The sequence below is a fragment of the Falco peregrinus genome, chromosome 2 (assembly GCF_023634155.1).
Source record: "Falco peregrinus isolate bFalPer1 chromosome 2, bFalPer1.pri, whole genome shotgun sequence".
Classification (NCBI taxonomy): domain Eukaryota; kingdom Metazoa; phylum Chordata; class Aves; order Falconiformes; family Falconidae; genus Falco; species Falco peregrinus.
The window spans coordinates 126,041,818-126,055,916 of NC_073722.1; the positions used below are offsets into that span (position 1 = coordinate 126,041,818).

At 63.8% G+C, this 14,099-nt stretch overlaps 3 protein-coding genes across 3 annotated transcripts in view; 2 read left to right on the plus strand and 1 right to left on the minus strand.

Moving 5' to 3' along the window:
* SLC38A10 (solute carrier family 38 member 10) overlaps positions 1-6,622 on the plus strand; it is a 38,751-nt gene extending 32,129 nt beyond the window's left edge. The window contains exons 15-16 of the mRNA XM_055796018.1: positions 2,760-2,939; positions 3,263-6,622. Of these exons, the coding sequence (XP_055651993.1) occupies positions 2,760-2,939; positions 3,263-4,437 (1,355 nt within the window). The 3' untranslated portion in view covers positions 4,438-6,622. The remainder of the gene's footprint in view (positions 1-2,759; positions 2,940-3,262) is intronic.
* Positions 6,623-7,287: 665 nt separating this feature from the next.
* Positions 7,288-7,796, minus strand: NDUFAF8 (NADH:ubiquinone oxidoreductase complex assembly factor 8). Its single transcript, XM_055796497.1, has 3 exons — positions 7,650-7,796; positions 7,451-7,561; positions 7,288-7,362 (listed from the first exon to the last, which is right to left on the minus strand). The coding sequence occupies exons 1-3, from the start codon at positions 7,728-7,730 to the stop codon at positions 7,348-7,350; spliced, it is 207 nt and encodes a 68-aa protein (XP_055652472.1). The 5' UTR covers positions 7,731-7,796; the 3' UTR covers positions 7,288-7,347.
* Positions 7,797-8,182: 386 nt separating this feature from the next.
* Positions 8,183-13,361, plus strand: TEPSIN (TEPSIN adaptor related protein complex 4 accessory protein). Its single transcript, XM_055797693.1, has 13 exons — positions 8,183-8,278; positions 8,613-8,685; positions 8,801-8,892; positions 9,018-9,111; positions 9,333-9,400; positions 9,556-9,634; positions 10,051-10,122; positions 10,684-10,890; positions 10,996-11,170; positions 11,476-11,589; positions 11,799-11,877; positions 12,037-12,171; positions 12,479-13,361. The coding sequence occupies exons 1-13, from the start codon at positions 8,237-8,239 to the stop codon at positions 12,896-12,898; spliced, it is 1,650 nt and encodes a 549-aa protein (XP_055653668.1). The 5' UTR covers positions 8,183-8,236; the 3' UTR covers positions 12,899-13,361.
* Positions 13,362-14,099: the final 738 nt, after the last annotated feature.

The window sequence follows — 14,099 nt, forward strand, 5'->3', positions numbered from 1 at the left end:
GGTGGGTGGGCATCGCCCTGCAGCCTTGCAGCATGGGGCAGACGTGGGCTTTGGCACGAGGGGGGCCGTGGACACGTAGCCACGTGGGGGAGCGGTGGCAAAGCCCTGTCTGCTCCTTCTGTGGGGCTGCGGTGCTGGTACCGTGCGGTGAGCCCTTCCTGGGGCTGAGCTGGTTGCCTTTGACCTTTGCCTTGTGAGAGGGGATGGAGCCTGGGCTGGGACCTGCAGCCTGTGCGTGGAGGGGTCCCATGGCTCTTCGCCTCCGTTCTGGTCCGGAGGCTGTGGGCACTTGGCCTGATGAACGATGGCAGCAGGCAGGCTCTGCTCCCAGGAGGCATAGCGCCCTCCTCTTTGTTTGGTGGTTGCATCTTGGTTTTCTAATTATTTTCTTTCTGTTCTGTATTGCAATGGGACTTTAAAAACCGAGTGTAAAAAGCTAGCGGTGGGTATGGACTGTGAGGTCTCCTCACATTTCAAGGAGGACGAAGGGACCTGAGTTCCCCTGGGGTTTTCCATCTCAGTCTGTGTGGGACTTGCCAAAGATGCTCTCCCATGGGGATGGCAGCAGAGGTGGTCTGGGCTCGTTCTGCTCCTCTGCTCGGAGCTGAGTTTCATACTCAGAGGCTGGGAGAGGGTGGAAAGGGTGAAAAGATGTCAGGGGAGCAAGGCAGGGGCACACAGCCCCGTGGATGCCCTCTGCAAACAGCTGTCTTGCCGGGACTGTTGTTGAGTGCTTGGGCTGTAGCTGCCCTGGGCCCTGTGAACTCAGGTGCTTTCATTTTGTAATTGTTTAAGATGGTTTTTATGAAGAGAGCCTGTTAAAACCCAGCCAAAGCACTGGCTGGGGCCTGCTTTCCCCATGATCAAAGGAGGAGCTGGGAGATAGTGTCGCCTTTTGTTTGTGTGGAAGAGGTGTGCTGCACAAACAGAAGAGCTGCACATGTTTGCAGAGCTCTCAGGCAAGAAACGCTTTGATTTGGCATTAAACCTGTGCCTGCTGTGTGTTCAGCCCAAACATTCCCATGCTGAGCTGGGACCTGGCGGTCTTGGAGAGCGAGATAGTAGAAATGACTTCTGTTTTCATTGTTTATTCTGAGCAAAGTGCGAAAAATAAACAGATCTTGAGAAGTCAATTGCTCTCTTGAAATGACCAAATTCCCCCTCGCAGCCCAGCTTTCTGTAAACGGAGCAGAAAGGGAATTCCAGGGGCCCTTGGCTAATAGTGCCATAATGTGAACTGGAAATATTTCTCTGTAATCACCTTGTGGGTGATTAGCGGGACAGGGGGAGGCAGTGCGTGCTGGAGAAGGATTAATCTGGACAGCATCCCTTTTTAATTTAAATGGCATTTTACAGGCTATTAATTTTGACATTATTTCCTGTGGGGCATAATAGTCCAGGAACACCTTGAGTTTCAGAGGAAGGCTGCTTGCTGGTGTGGGAGGCAAGCGACACGCAGTTTTATACCCTCCAGATGCGATGTGATACGGCTGGGTGTCTGTCCAGGCGGAGAAAAGGCTTCAATGTTTCCGTGCAGACCTGAGACTCATAGTTTGTGCGTGACGTCTTGCTTGCAGTGAGTGAATCAACGTGAGTCACTTCTGCTTGGCCCAAGATGCACTCGTCTGTTCTGTGACTCCGTGGCTGCGAAGGGTCGGTGGGCAGGGATTTCCTCCTGTGATATGGCACGGGGAGCTCAGCTTTATTGCGATGGCGCTGGGCACGGCAGGAGGAGGGGCTGCCTGCCTGTGCCGCTGCGGTTCCCACCTGCCTGCGCTGCTGCGTGCCAGAGTACTCGGCCGCTGAACCTTGGACTGCTCCTCGAGATCCCAGCCCTTCCCCTGCGCGCAAAGCCAGCATCCTTGGCAGGATCGCTTGGTGGGTGTTTTCCATCTGTGGGCCAGGCTAGACCTTGGCTGAGCCAGGATAACAGGCAGCGGTGGCCTCTCATCACTCTGACTGTCAGCTGGGACTTGTTCCCTGAAAAGACCCAGCTCAGTGTCTGTGCCTCGCATTGGGTTGATGTTTCTGTGTAGGTTTATCCCACTGTGTGGGTAGTTTCCCTCTGAGGGCAGCCCCCTGTGCTGTGCCTTAGTGGCCTTCTTCCAGTTTCTCCTAAGATTGCCCATTTGCTGTTGCTGGCCTTGCCAGGCTCTGTTTAGCTGGGATGGTGTCTTTGCCGTGCATTCAGAGATGAGCTGCTTTTGAGAAGCCTGACTTACCTGGAGAGCCAACCTGCAGCAGTGCTGGGGCTTCCCGCCGGCACTGCAGGCTGCTTTAACGGCAGCTTCACCTGGCGTGGGCAGCCGAGCCCCTCACTCTCGGCTGGCTTCTGCCAGGCCCGTCCTCATCCAGCCCCTGAACCGAGCAGCCGCCTCGTCCTTCTCTGCACTGGGACCCCAGCAGCGCAGCTCCCCTGTTCCTTTTTGCAGCTCTTCTTCCTGAGCGGTTAATGGTGAGAGCTTGGGTTTGATTCCTCCAGCCAGATCTCCCCGGGAGGACAGGACATGCCTTAGCAGGTGTGCTAGCGAGCAGCCAGCCTGAGTGTTTGGCTGCTGGTCCCTGCGGAGGTATGCCGGAGCGTGCCGCTGCGATTGCCGTCAGCAGAGCTGTCCCGTGTCCTTCCCCCCCAGCGAAGGGCAGCATTTGCAGAGCAGGGCCTGCTGCCAAGGAAAGCCCCTCCAGTGTGGAGAGGTGATGAGTGAGGGGTTTGCGTCATGGCTTTTTTCTTTTCTTTTTCTTTTTTCCCCCTTTTCTAGAAGCAGGGCAGGCGAAACTGCTCGATCACGCTGTGTTGCTGCAGGTGATCAAAGAACAGCAGGTACAGCAGAAGCAGCTACTTGACCAGCAGGCAAAGCTGCTGGCTGTAATTGAGGAGCAGCACAAGGAGATCCACCAGCAAAGGCAGGAGGAGGGAGGAGAGGAAAAGCCAAAGCAAGGTAAGGACATCACCAAAGAGTGTGACCCCTCCCCAGGCTGATCACTGCTCAAAGCAGCTTTAAAGTCGGACTGCGAGATATCTGAGTCCCTTGGGCATATGGCAGGATCCACCCTGTGAAAGCCGTTGCTGTGGCTGACCCCGGCCTCCCCCGCCCCTGTGCGTGGGCATAGCGCTCTCCCCCATGGCTGTCCTTGTTCTCCCATGTGGCTGTGCAAGGTGCGATCTCTTCTCCCGTCCCCTGTTGTATAGAATGTGGTAGCAGGAGAAGGGAAACTCTCCCTTGTAAGAAAAAGCTTTCACACGTCGCTTTTTGTTCTGCAGTGGAAGCACCGCAAGAGCCTGCTGCAGCCATCCCCAAGAGCAAGGACGACGAGGGCCCCGGTGTTCAGCCAGAAGCTGCTGTGAGGCCGCTCAGCAAAGAGCTGTTGGAGCAGCCTGTGCAGGGCGCGGGCCGGCAGCCGGCCGACGCTGCAGAGCAGCGCAGGGGCACTGCAGGAAAGCTGGAAGAGACCGGGCACCGGCGTGAGATTCCTGGGGCTCCTCCCAAGGAGCGGAAGGTGCTGTCACAGGAGAATGACAGAGCTGTTAAAAATCCTGTAGAGAACTGGGATCCTCTTCATGGGGATGCCCAGCGCATTTCAGCAGCCAGAAACCACCTAGAAAAGAAACCCATGGCAGAGGATTTAGGAGATCGTGAAGCCAAAGCTGGAAGAGACGTCCACGAGAAGAATTCCCTGAAAGCCGTGGAAGTAGCTACAGCTCCCATCCAAAGAGAACAGCTGGGGGCTGCCAAAGTTCAGGGAGTAGCAGGAAAGAGCCTGGAAAGAGACTCAGGAACAGACCTTAAAGCCAAAGCACTCAGTCAGGTGGAGCCCAAAGACCTGGCAGTAGCGCTGGACTCCTCCAGTAGAAGGAACGTGGCAGAGAGCGAGCAGCACCTACGGGAGCGTCAGGGAGGTGCAGACACGGAGGGAGCTGAGGGTGCTGGCAGGGGGCAGCAGGCCTTGCAGAAGGACCTGGCTGGCAAAGGGGAGGCAAAGGAAGAAGTTCCTCGGGAGAACGTGGTGGATGTGGCCCAGGACTTGCAGGGAGGTCTGCGGGGCAAGCAGAGACACGGGGATGGAGGTCTCTCAGATGGTGCTGAGAAGAAACCAGGCCCTGAGAATGCTCCTGCCCAAAAGCCTGAGAAAGGAGCCGCTGCCCAGGGGGACCAGAAGCTGGACCACGATGTCAAACTGAACCGGGACCTGAAGCTGCAGGTGGACCTGGACCTCCGCCGGAGGAGACGGGACCTGCTGCCTCCTGAGGAGGACGAGGAGGAGGAGGCTGCACAGGGGGCGGGGGTCTTCATTGGCCTGAACCCCCTTCCAGATGTGAAAGTAAATGACCTCCGGAGTGCTCTAGAGACACGATTAAACCAAGTTGCGGAGGGGGCTCAGCAGGTGGTCCACAGCCGGCAGATCAAGCAGATGACGCAGGCAGATGGGAGCATGTGAGCGGGGTGGTCGTGCTCGGTGGGTGGCTGCGGGTGTTGGCCACAGGCACAAGGCTGAGGAGCTCCGCAGGGGAAGGTTCAAGTTAACCAGCTGGGGTTTTGGCCACTGTTGCTCAGGCGGTGGTTGGTCTGAGCCAGCAGCACTTTGCTGGATGCGGTGCTTGGACCCACGGGATCTGCTCGGACATGTGAGCACTGTCCTGGGAACTGTGGGCTTCTGAGTAGCTACGGTAGCACCTCCCTGTGTGTGCCTGCAGGTATCCGAGGAGATGGCAACCCTGAAAGAAAAGCTCCTGCTGTCCTCTGGCTTTCAGAGGTTGCCACCTACATTGGTTCCCTGCCAGGCCAGCTTTCAAAGACCTTCTTTAACATCTTGTTCATATCAAATTGCCTTCTTCATCCAGCTCTCAACTCCCCTTTCAGAACCGAGGTGGTCGTCTGCGAGGTTCCCCTGCCTGCCTGGGACACCTTCCCCAGCCTTGGGTTCCCTCACCCTGGCTGTGCAGGGCTCTGGGGCAGAGGTCCAGGGCTGCAGGAGGAGGGGAACCGGGGATTGCACATCTCGGGGAAAGGCTTTATTCTGGAGAAGCATCAAGTCATGAGTCGAGGACCAGCTTAGCCAATTGCTTTGGTGTTTCTCTTGAAATGGGAGCTGTTAGTCTTGCATGTTTAGGAGACAGTTGTGGTTTAGGAACCTAGTTTAGTAGAAACGCTGCCTTAAACGGGCACAACTGCTGCTGTTGTGCTGCCTCTACTCCCAGGGGTTTAATTGGTTGGCCACACACTAGCAATAACATGGAGCTTTGCTCTCACCACCCTCCCTGGATGCTCAACTCTCATCTGTGCTTTCAAGCTTGACTTCTCCTGTCCAAAGTGCATTATGAAGCTCAACCTGGGGGCTGCAGACTGCACCCCCCCTCCCCAAACCAGCTTGATTTTTCTGCAAGATATGATTTAATTTGAGAACAAAAGATGTGGCTTAAAAGGGCAGACTTGGGGGGCTTGGCTCAGGCGTACCTACCTCTTCTCTCTGTAATGCGGTAGAGCGTGTTTGTTTTGCGCGTTCTTCCCAGCCCCCCTCTGCATTGTGTTTTACATCCATAGATGTCAGTACTCCGCCGCTGGAAATTATTTTATGAGTGAGGAAGGGAAGAGCTTCTATGAGAGTCCTGGTTCGTTTCAGGCTCCAGACAGTGATTCATCCCTTTGGGGTTTTGTTTTGTTTTGTTTGTTTTTACATCCTGACTTGCGAATGTAAGAAATCAAATCCCAAAGCGCTCAGTAGAATGGCTGAAATTTCCCAGCCTGGAGTCTACAGACCTCATCACTGTGGTGGTTTTTATATCTGTATCTCAAAGTGTCTTTGGTAAACTAGCCTCGTTGAGTGTGTGTCCGATGGGACCTCGCAGAGCCAGGGATGGGTTGTTACCAGACACGTGGGACTGTCACCCCAGCTCTGGTCACTTGGGAACTCTGCTGCCGCCTGCCTGGGATGTGTGCCTGTTGCTTGAAGGATGTCGTCTTAATTTCTCATTAAAATGACACAGAGCCACAGGGCAACAGCCACCGACTTGGGCATGCTTCTTCAGGAGGACCACCCGCACTGCTTCCCCCCTACGTGGCTCTCATGGCCTTAACCCTCAGGACTGCCCCTGCAGTACACACAAGCTTCTCCATGACGCTGTCTTAAAGCACAAACAACACGCCCGGGAGCTGCTCTGCAGCTATGTGCGTGTCAGGCAGGGCAGGGACAGCAGCAGCTCTGGAGCACGTGTCTCAAGTCCACAGCAGGGAGACAGGCCCAGGCTTTGTCCCCTGTGGCACCAACCAGCCTTTCTAAAGCGAGGGAGCCAGCGCAGGAGCTGGATCTGCACCTTCCTGCCCTTCGCTGCCAGCCAGGCTCTGGCCTGGGCTGTCCCGGGCAGCGAGGGCAGGCTCTTGCCCCATGGGGTCAGACCTGCCTGTTCTGTTGGCGTTGTCTGCGTGAACACAAAGGACCAAAGATACTCCTGACGTTCCTCAGCAGCTGGAACGGCCTGGGCATCCCAGGCCAGGCTGGAAGCTGGCAGGAGCTGCTTTGTCTCTGCCTGCTGGGGACTGCTCATGCTGGGGTGGAACACTTGGCAGGAGGGACGGAGGGGAGGCTGAGCTGATCAATAAAATAAGCTGAAGCATTTTGATCTGAATTATTTTTTCTTTTAAATAAAACAAATACATATAAGCCTTATTCAGCGCTGGGCTGTGGCAGCCTGGGCAGGCAGTGGCATCTGTGCTGCTCGGTACCCACAGGGACTTACCTTGCTGAAGGAAAAGCGGCTTTTGTGCTCTTCTGAGCTTTGCTCCTCCCAGCTGCTGGGGCACAGGAGGGGAGGCCGCTGCCCGGCTGCTGCCCTCCCGTTGCCTCGAGGCGGGACTGGCCCGGGGAGGAAAACCTCGGGTGTGACGTTTGGGGGATGCAGCAGCTGCAGCAGAGGCACTGCTGGAGCAGGGGGCTGGAGCAGGGGGCTGGAGCAGGGGGCTGGAGCAGGGGGCTGGAGCAGGGGGCTGGAGCAGGGGGCTGGAGCAGGGGGCTGGAGCAGGGGGCTGGAGCAGGGGGCTGGAGCAGGGGGCTGGAGCAGGGGGCTGGAGCAGGGGGCTGGAGCAGGGGGCTGGAGCAGGGGGCTGGAGCAGGGGGCTGGAGCAGGGGGCTGGGAGCTGCCACCCCCACACACACCGCGGGGGGCTGCCTTCGCCGGGCCGGGGAGCTGGGGGGTTCGGTCCCTGCCCTACGAGCCCTCGGCACCCCCGGGCTGGCGGCAGCAGAGCCCGGCAGCGACGCGCCGCCCGGCTGTCATTAAGCACAAACCAGGTCGCCGCTGCAGAGATTTTATTTTTCGCGAAGCGTCTCCGGGCCGTGGGGCGGCCACCACCGTCATGTCGCCTTCGCCTGCAAAGAGCCGCGGTTCAGGCCGGACCGGGGCCGCCGCAGCCGGGCCCGGGGCCGCCCCCCCTTCCCCGCCGGGCCCAGGACGTACCGCCCGGGAGAAGCAATCCTGCAGCGCCCGGAACTCCTGCAGGCAGGTGTCCCGCCGCAGCTCCGCCGGCCCCGCCGCCGCCGCCGCCACGCACCGTCCGTAGGCCGCCGCCTGCGGGGAACGACGCGGAAGGGGAGCGGGACGCCGGGCTCGCCGGGCCCTCCCCGCCCGGCCCCCCCCCCGGCCCCGCCGGCCCCACCTGCTCCCCGCAGCCCGCCAGCAGCGCGGGGAAGCGCCGCAGCCGCAGCCGCGCCCGCAGCCACACGCCGCGGCCCGACATCGCCGCTGCCGCCTCACCGCCTGGGCGCCGCCATGGCGGGGCAGCCGGGATTGGTCGCTCGCCACGCTCGTCAAAGCATCCGCTCTCCTATTGGGTGCCGACGGACTCCCGCCTGCCTGGCTCGTCGATAGGTGGAGCGGTGCGCTCCGACCTCCATGGTTCTCTGATTGGGTGGTGGCTGAAGGCCGGCCCCTCGGCGCACTCGGGTTGGTCGGGCCGGCCTGGTCAAAGCACGGGTTGGTCACACGCGGCACACAGCTCCCGCCCGCCTGCTGATTGGTGGCTTGTGGCGGGCAGGTCTGATTGGCGGCGGTGCCGGTTGTTTACTTCCCGTCTCCCGCCCTTTTGCTGCCGGCGTCAACATTGCGAGACACTTCCGCCCGGAGCTCCGCCCCCTCTCTGGTGATTGGTCGAGCTGCAGCGTTTCTCACTCTCATTGGTGAACAGCGCCTTCGGGGGGCGGAGCCACGAGGTCACTGCCGGGCAGGGCCGGCGCCGGGAGTGTCATGGCGGCGCCGTTGAGAGACCGGTTGAGTTTTCTGAGCCGGGTACGGGCCGGACAGAGAGCCGGGGGGGACGGGCGGGCGAGCGGGCTTCCCGGGGGCCTGACGTCATTCCTCCACCTGTGGCGTTACGTCCACACCTTCCACTCTCCCACCTGCCGCGCTGCCGGAGCCCGGCGCCCCTCAGCCCCTGCCCGACCCTCCCGCCCTGAGCTCACAGCCGTGACGCCATTTACTGAGCGGGCTGTGACGTCAGCGCGGTGCCGCGGCCTCACCGGGGGCGGGGGGGGGCTGCCGTGGCCCCGTGCCGCGCCGGCGGGCCGTGCCCGGGGCTGCCCCGGGGATCGGGCTCCCCTCACGCCGCCCCTCCTCCCCCCAGCTGCCGGTGCTGCTGAGAGGCACGGCAGACGACGACGTCCCCTGCCCCGGGTACCTCTTTGAGGAGATCGCCAGTATCCTTCAGGGGGCCGGGCGGGGGTCCCGCGGGGCCGGGGGGAGGAGGTGCCGGTAACCGGGGGGGCTGCGGTGCCAGCTGGGGGGGTGCAGGATCCCTAACGGCCGCCCCAGAGATCTCCCACGAGTCGCCCGGCAGCAGCCAGTGCCTGCTGGAGTACCTGCTCCGCCGGCTGCAGAGCAGCTCCTGCCGCGTCAAGCTGAAGGTGGGTTGGTGGGGGCGGCCACCACAGGGCTCCCCCCGGCCGGGGTCCCGCTGTCGGGGCTATGGGCCAGAGTAGGGGGGCTGGCAGGGCAGCCGTGCCTTCACCTTCTCACCCCGTATCCGCAGGTGCTGAAGATCCTGCTGCACACATGTGCCCAGGGCTCCCCCCAGTTTGTCCTGCAGCTGAAGCGGAATGCCTGCTTCATCCGGGAGGCAGCAGGTAACGGGGCAAGGAGCAGGGGCACTGGGGCAGGAGAGGGGAGAGTGGCCCTGCCTGGTGCTGGGACACCCAGCCTGGCTGGGGCAGAGCACCCAGGGTGGCTCCCACCCGTGGGGGCTGCTCCAGAGGCTGAGAGCTGGCCAGGGCTGGGGTCCTGCCCCATGTTGCCTCACGCCTGGGAGCCGAGCATCCCGCAGCCCTCCCGACCTTGTGCCTTGCAGTGTTCACTGGGCCCCCAGACCCCCTCCATGGCAACAGCTTGAACCAGAAGGTCCGGGCAGCCGCACAGGTGAATGAAGGCCCGGCTCCCACTGTGCCCAGTGGGCTGCCCGGGCCCTGCCTGGAGCAGCAGGGCAGCTCTGCCTCGCAGACCCCCACCTCAGGGCCCAGCTGCGGTGCCCACCCTCCTCAGCTCTCTGCCCACATTCCTCACTCTCCTGGCAGGACTTGGCCAGCATTCTCTTTTCGGACACGCCACTGCCCCAACCTGCTGCACTGCCTGCCCGTTCCCTGCCTCCCGTGGGTAAGCGTGGGCCCCTCACAGTCCTGTCACCTCCGATAGGCCATGCTGGCAGTGCCGAGACGGTCTCTTCGGCTGGAGCTGTGGGTGCACAGAGGGTCTGCTGGCCAAGGGGGCTGTTGGGGGTCAGGGCAGGGTGCTGCAAGCCCTGATGATGGGTGCCTGGCTGCTTCCTTTGCCCCACTGTGGGCCCTGGCACTGCTTGCTGGGGATGTCCCACAGCTCTGGCCGGACCAGGCTGCAGGGTACTGTGTCAAAGGGAAAAGCATGCCTGGGGGAGTGGGGAGATGCTGCCCTGCACCCCAGCTCCTCCCGACCGTCCCAGGCGCTCCCTTGTGCTTGTAGGGGAGGAGGAGCAGTAGTGGAGGGTGACCCCGAACACCTGTGCTCCCTCTGAACGTGCCTTCTGCCTCCCCCAGGCATGGGCTCCAGCCCCAGCCCCTGCAGCTCCTTGCAAGGATTTGGCTTCAGCAGCGAGAAAAACGTCTCCAGTAAGTCCTGGCTGTGCCCTCGCCTGGCGTTGCCCCTCACTGCATGTGGGACCCTGCTCCGTACTGCCCTGCCTGTGCACTATGATGCCGCAGCCCCGGGGGTCCTGCCCAGGGTTAGACCAGTTCCCAGCGTTCAGAGCCACCCAGCCTGGTTGCCGGCCCTCTCGGCGGGTGTTTCTCTCTTTGCGGGTGTTTCTGGGCAGCTCAGAGCAGAGCTGTGCTGCACCCTTCGCTCTGTGCAGCTCTTCCCTTGCCCAAGCCATCTGAGGTAGGGGGTGGTGCAGCCGCAAGGCTGGCAGTGGGGGGCTCTGCTGGGTCTTCCCCTGCTGGGAGGTGTGGCAGGGTCCTGGGAGATCACCTTATGCCCTGTGTGTGTCCTGGTAGCTCCCAGGTGTTTCTCACCCTCTTTGTCCAGCCAGAAGTCTGGGCTGTGCCTGGAATCTGGCTGCCAGGGCTGCTCTGCTGGCAGGTCCCTGCTGTTCCCTTGTGATGCCCTACAGGGTGGTGGGTGCTCAGGGGCTGCACCCCCGGAAGGCACCTGACCCCATGGCATTTCCCCAGCTTCGAAGGGGGAAGCCCTGATCAGCACCATCCAGCGAGCAGCGGAAGCAGTGGCCCACGCCGTCCTCCCCTCCCCGGAGGGGCCCCGGCCTTGCCACAGGGAGCTCCACGAGGACGCCTACCAGCCCGTGAGAGCCCCCTCACCGGCCAGGAGCCCGGCTGGGACTGTGAAGCCACCAGCAGCCACTGCAGCCCACAGCACCCGAGGTAGGTCCCCCCCCCAGGGGCCTGGAGCAGTGCTGGCTGCGTGGGGGCTGGTGGGGTCCCGGGGCTGGTCTGGGGGTCAGTGCCTCACTGCTGCTGTCCCTGCAGTGAGCCACCAGCCGGGGCTGGCCGGGGGCGGCTGGGAGGAGGCAGACAGTGGGCACAGCTCCCAGGACTCCTCGCAGGGGAACGGCGAGCTGAGCCGCACCTCGGACTCCTGCAGCAAATCAGGCAGCGACAGCCAGTCCGGGGCCAGCCGGGAGCTGGCCCACGTGGCTGAGAGGTGAGAGTGGGGCCATGGGGGCTTCCTTTCCCCCAGGACCTCCTGAGGTGCTTCCCTGGTCTCCAGGAATGGTGCCCATGTTTCCCACACTGTTACCGTGGGGTTCTCTGGTGCTGCTGGCTGTGTTCCCCCTGGGATATTTGGTATCCCAGCCTTGTTGCCCATGGGTGGGCAGAGCCATGGGCAGGGGAGCTCCTGCTTGGGGGGGGGGATTCCTGCCCACTGGAGGGTGGCGGGGTCTGTGCTGGGACCCCAGGAGGGAGCAGGGCTGGCCCCTGGCCCCACTGAGGCATCTCCCTGAGCAGGGTGGACGCTGACAGCCTAGGCGACTGTGTGCAGGAGGTGAGCCTTGTGTCGGCGCTGACCCGCGGTGCCAGGGTCTTCCTCACCGGGGAGGAAGCACAGCACTTCGTCAAGGAGTGAGTGCCCGAGACAGACGCTCCCTGGGACCGTGGGGCTGGGTGGGGAGCACTGCAGCGGCTCTGAGGAGCAGCCTGAGCCCTTCTCATGCCCCTGGCTGCCATGGCCCAGACCTCCAGGGCTAAAATGCTGCCAGGCCGGGGGGCTGCCCGCTCCCGGCTGGCTTCTGGTGTGGCTGGCATGGCTGTGACCCCTGTCCCGTGGCCAGGTGCGGGCTGCTGAACTGCGAGGTGGTGCTGGAGTTGCTTGGCCGTGCGCTGGAGGACCCCAGTGACACCGTCCGCATGGTGAGTGCGGGGCTGCCTGGCACTGCCAGCATGTGCCCATGGTGCTGCCCGCCGGGTCTGTGCTGCTGCGGGTGCAGGGTGCCGGGGTGGGGGCAGAAGCGGTGCCGAGCCATGGTGTTTGGGTGTCTGCCCAGCTCAGCCGCACTCTTCTGCCCGCAGCGGTCCATGTGCGCCATCTCGTCCCTCATGTGCTCCGACCTGCTCTCCCTGGAGCAGATCCTTGCCGGCACACGGCAGCACCTGCAGCAGCTCAGCCACGGCAGCCCCGGTCCTGTTGCCAACCGGGCAACAAAGGTGACTCCTGGGGCGTCCCCGTGCCCTCTCCCTGGGGTGGGGGGCTCCTGCCGGGCTTCCCTGTCCTGGGGGGCACCCAGCTCCTGGGAACAGTTCTGTGTGTGTCCCAGAGGGGTGGGAATGGTCCGTCTGTCCCAGGAGGGCGAAGCTTGGGGGGTGCGATGCTCCCTCCCCTGGGGCCAAGGCTGAGCCCTGGGCGGGGACACCGGGAATGCTCTCCGGGACAGTCTCTCTGCTTGGGAAAGGTGCCAGCGCCGGATGGGGAGCGGGGCTCTCACCCCCACCTGTCCCACTGCTCTCCCCCCAGATCCTGCGGCAGTTCGAGGCACTCTGCAGTGGCCAGACCCCCCCGACGGCGTGCCCAGGTGCGGAGCCCCGCGCCCTCGCCCTGGTCTCAGCCCCGGGCACCGGTGACCTGCTGGCGGGCATCGCCCCCCTGGGCGGCGAGGGCATCCTCACCCCGCTGAGCCTGGCCTCGCCGCCCGCGGCAGCGGAGACCCCCGCGCAACGCGGGGCCGCGGGACTGGGCTGTACCTGCGGGGGACCTGGCACGGCGGGTGCCGCTGAGCCCCCCCGCAGCCCGTCCCTCTTCGCGGGCATGGAGCTGGTGGCACGGCCGGGCGCAGAGCGGGGCCCCCCCGAGCCGGTGCCGCCGCAGCCGCGGGACGCACGGGCGGGCGCCGGGAGCCGCGGGCAGCGCTCGGCCTTCGCCTTCCTCAACATGTAGCTGCTGGGGGGCCCCGGGGGGCTGCGGGGCTGCGCCCACCCGCGGGGCCGGTCCTGCCATGGCCCCCCCGGGGCTCCCTGCGGGTGGGCAGCTGCCCCCACCCCTGGCTCGGCAGGGACAGGGGCCCCACGCCCCCCAGCTCCCCTTCAGCACCGATCAGAGCAGCCCCCCCAGAGGCGAGGGGAGGGGGCTCCCGGGGGGCGCGGGGGGGGGGTTACAGCGTCCCTCCCACGGGCTGTGCTGCCCGGGGCCCCCGGTATCCCGGGGGAGGGGCGCGGCTGCGGCACCCCCCGCTTGGCGGGGTTGAGCTGGGGGCGGGTTGGGGACCCCGGCAGAACCGGGGGGGGGTCCTGCGTGACCCGCAGCCGCCAGCCCGCAGCGGCTGTGGGGCTGGGGGGAGAACACGCCGTCCCAGTGGGGCCGGCACCCACCAATAAACCCCACAGTCGAGTCTGGGAACGTGTGACTGCTTCCTGCGCCGGTGCTGAGCCCCCACAGCGGAGCCCGCCCCGCAGCTCCCGCTGCCCACGCCGCCGGGGGCAAGTCCCGCTCCTCCCGGAGTCTCCGCCCCTCTTTCTTCCTGGCTCCGCCCCTCACCTCCCAGGGATTCGCTCCTCCATAGGCTCCGCCCCCCTACCTGCCCCCTCTCCATCCCCTTCGACGCTTCAGCCTATCCGCGCTCTCCTCCTTGTCCCGCCCCTCTCCTCCCATTGGTTTCTGTCTCCTCCCGCCCCGCCGGCGGGGCGGGGCCGGGCGCGAGGCGGTGGTAGGCTGCGGGCGCGGGGCGGCCTGATGGGGGAACCGGGGCTGGGGGCTCTGCGGGGGGGCGGGGTGGGGGCCGGAGCCTCGGGTGAGGCCCCTCGGCAGGCCCTGGGGGGCTGCGCGTCCCCGTCATCCTCCTCTGGGCCTTTCTTGCTGCTTGGAGCGCCTCACCCGTGTGGCTTGTACTGCGGGGGGCTTGGGCTTGGGCCCGGGCTTGGGCCCGGGTGCCCTGAGCCTAGGCTTGGGGCCTGGGGTCTGGGCCTTGGGGGTCTGGGCTTGGGGTTGGGTCCTGAGGGGTCTGGGGCTTGGGCCTGGCAGTCCTGAGGGGGCTGGGGTCCTGGGCCTGGGTGTCTTGGTGCTGGGGGCATGAGCCTGGGGAGCTTGAGGCTGGGTCCTGAGGGGGCTGTCCTCGAGGGCCTGGCTGTCCTCGAGGGCCTGG

Coding starts and splice junctions, on each gene's coding strand:
- TEPSIN (XM_055797693.1), top strand. CDS start 8,237: ATGGCGGCGCCGTTGAGAGACCGGTTGAGTTTTCTGAGCCGG. Junction 9,112..9,332: donor CTTCATCCGGGAGGCAGCAG/GTAACGGGGCAA, acceptor TGTGCCTTGCAG/TGTTCACTGGGCCCCCAGAC. Junction 10,891..10,995: donor TGCAGCCCACAGCACCCGAG/GTAGGTCCCCCC, acceptor CTGTCCCTGCAG/TGAGCCACCAGCCGGGGCTG.
- NDUFAF8 (XM_055796497.1), bottom strand. CDS start 7,730: ATGTCGGGCCGCGGCGTGTGGCTGCGGGCGCGGCTGCGGCTGCGGCGC. Junction 7,562..7,649: donor TGGCGGGCTGCGGGGAGCAG/GTGGGGCCGGCG, acceptor CGTTCCCCGCAG/GCGGCGGCCTACGGACGGTG.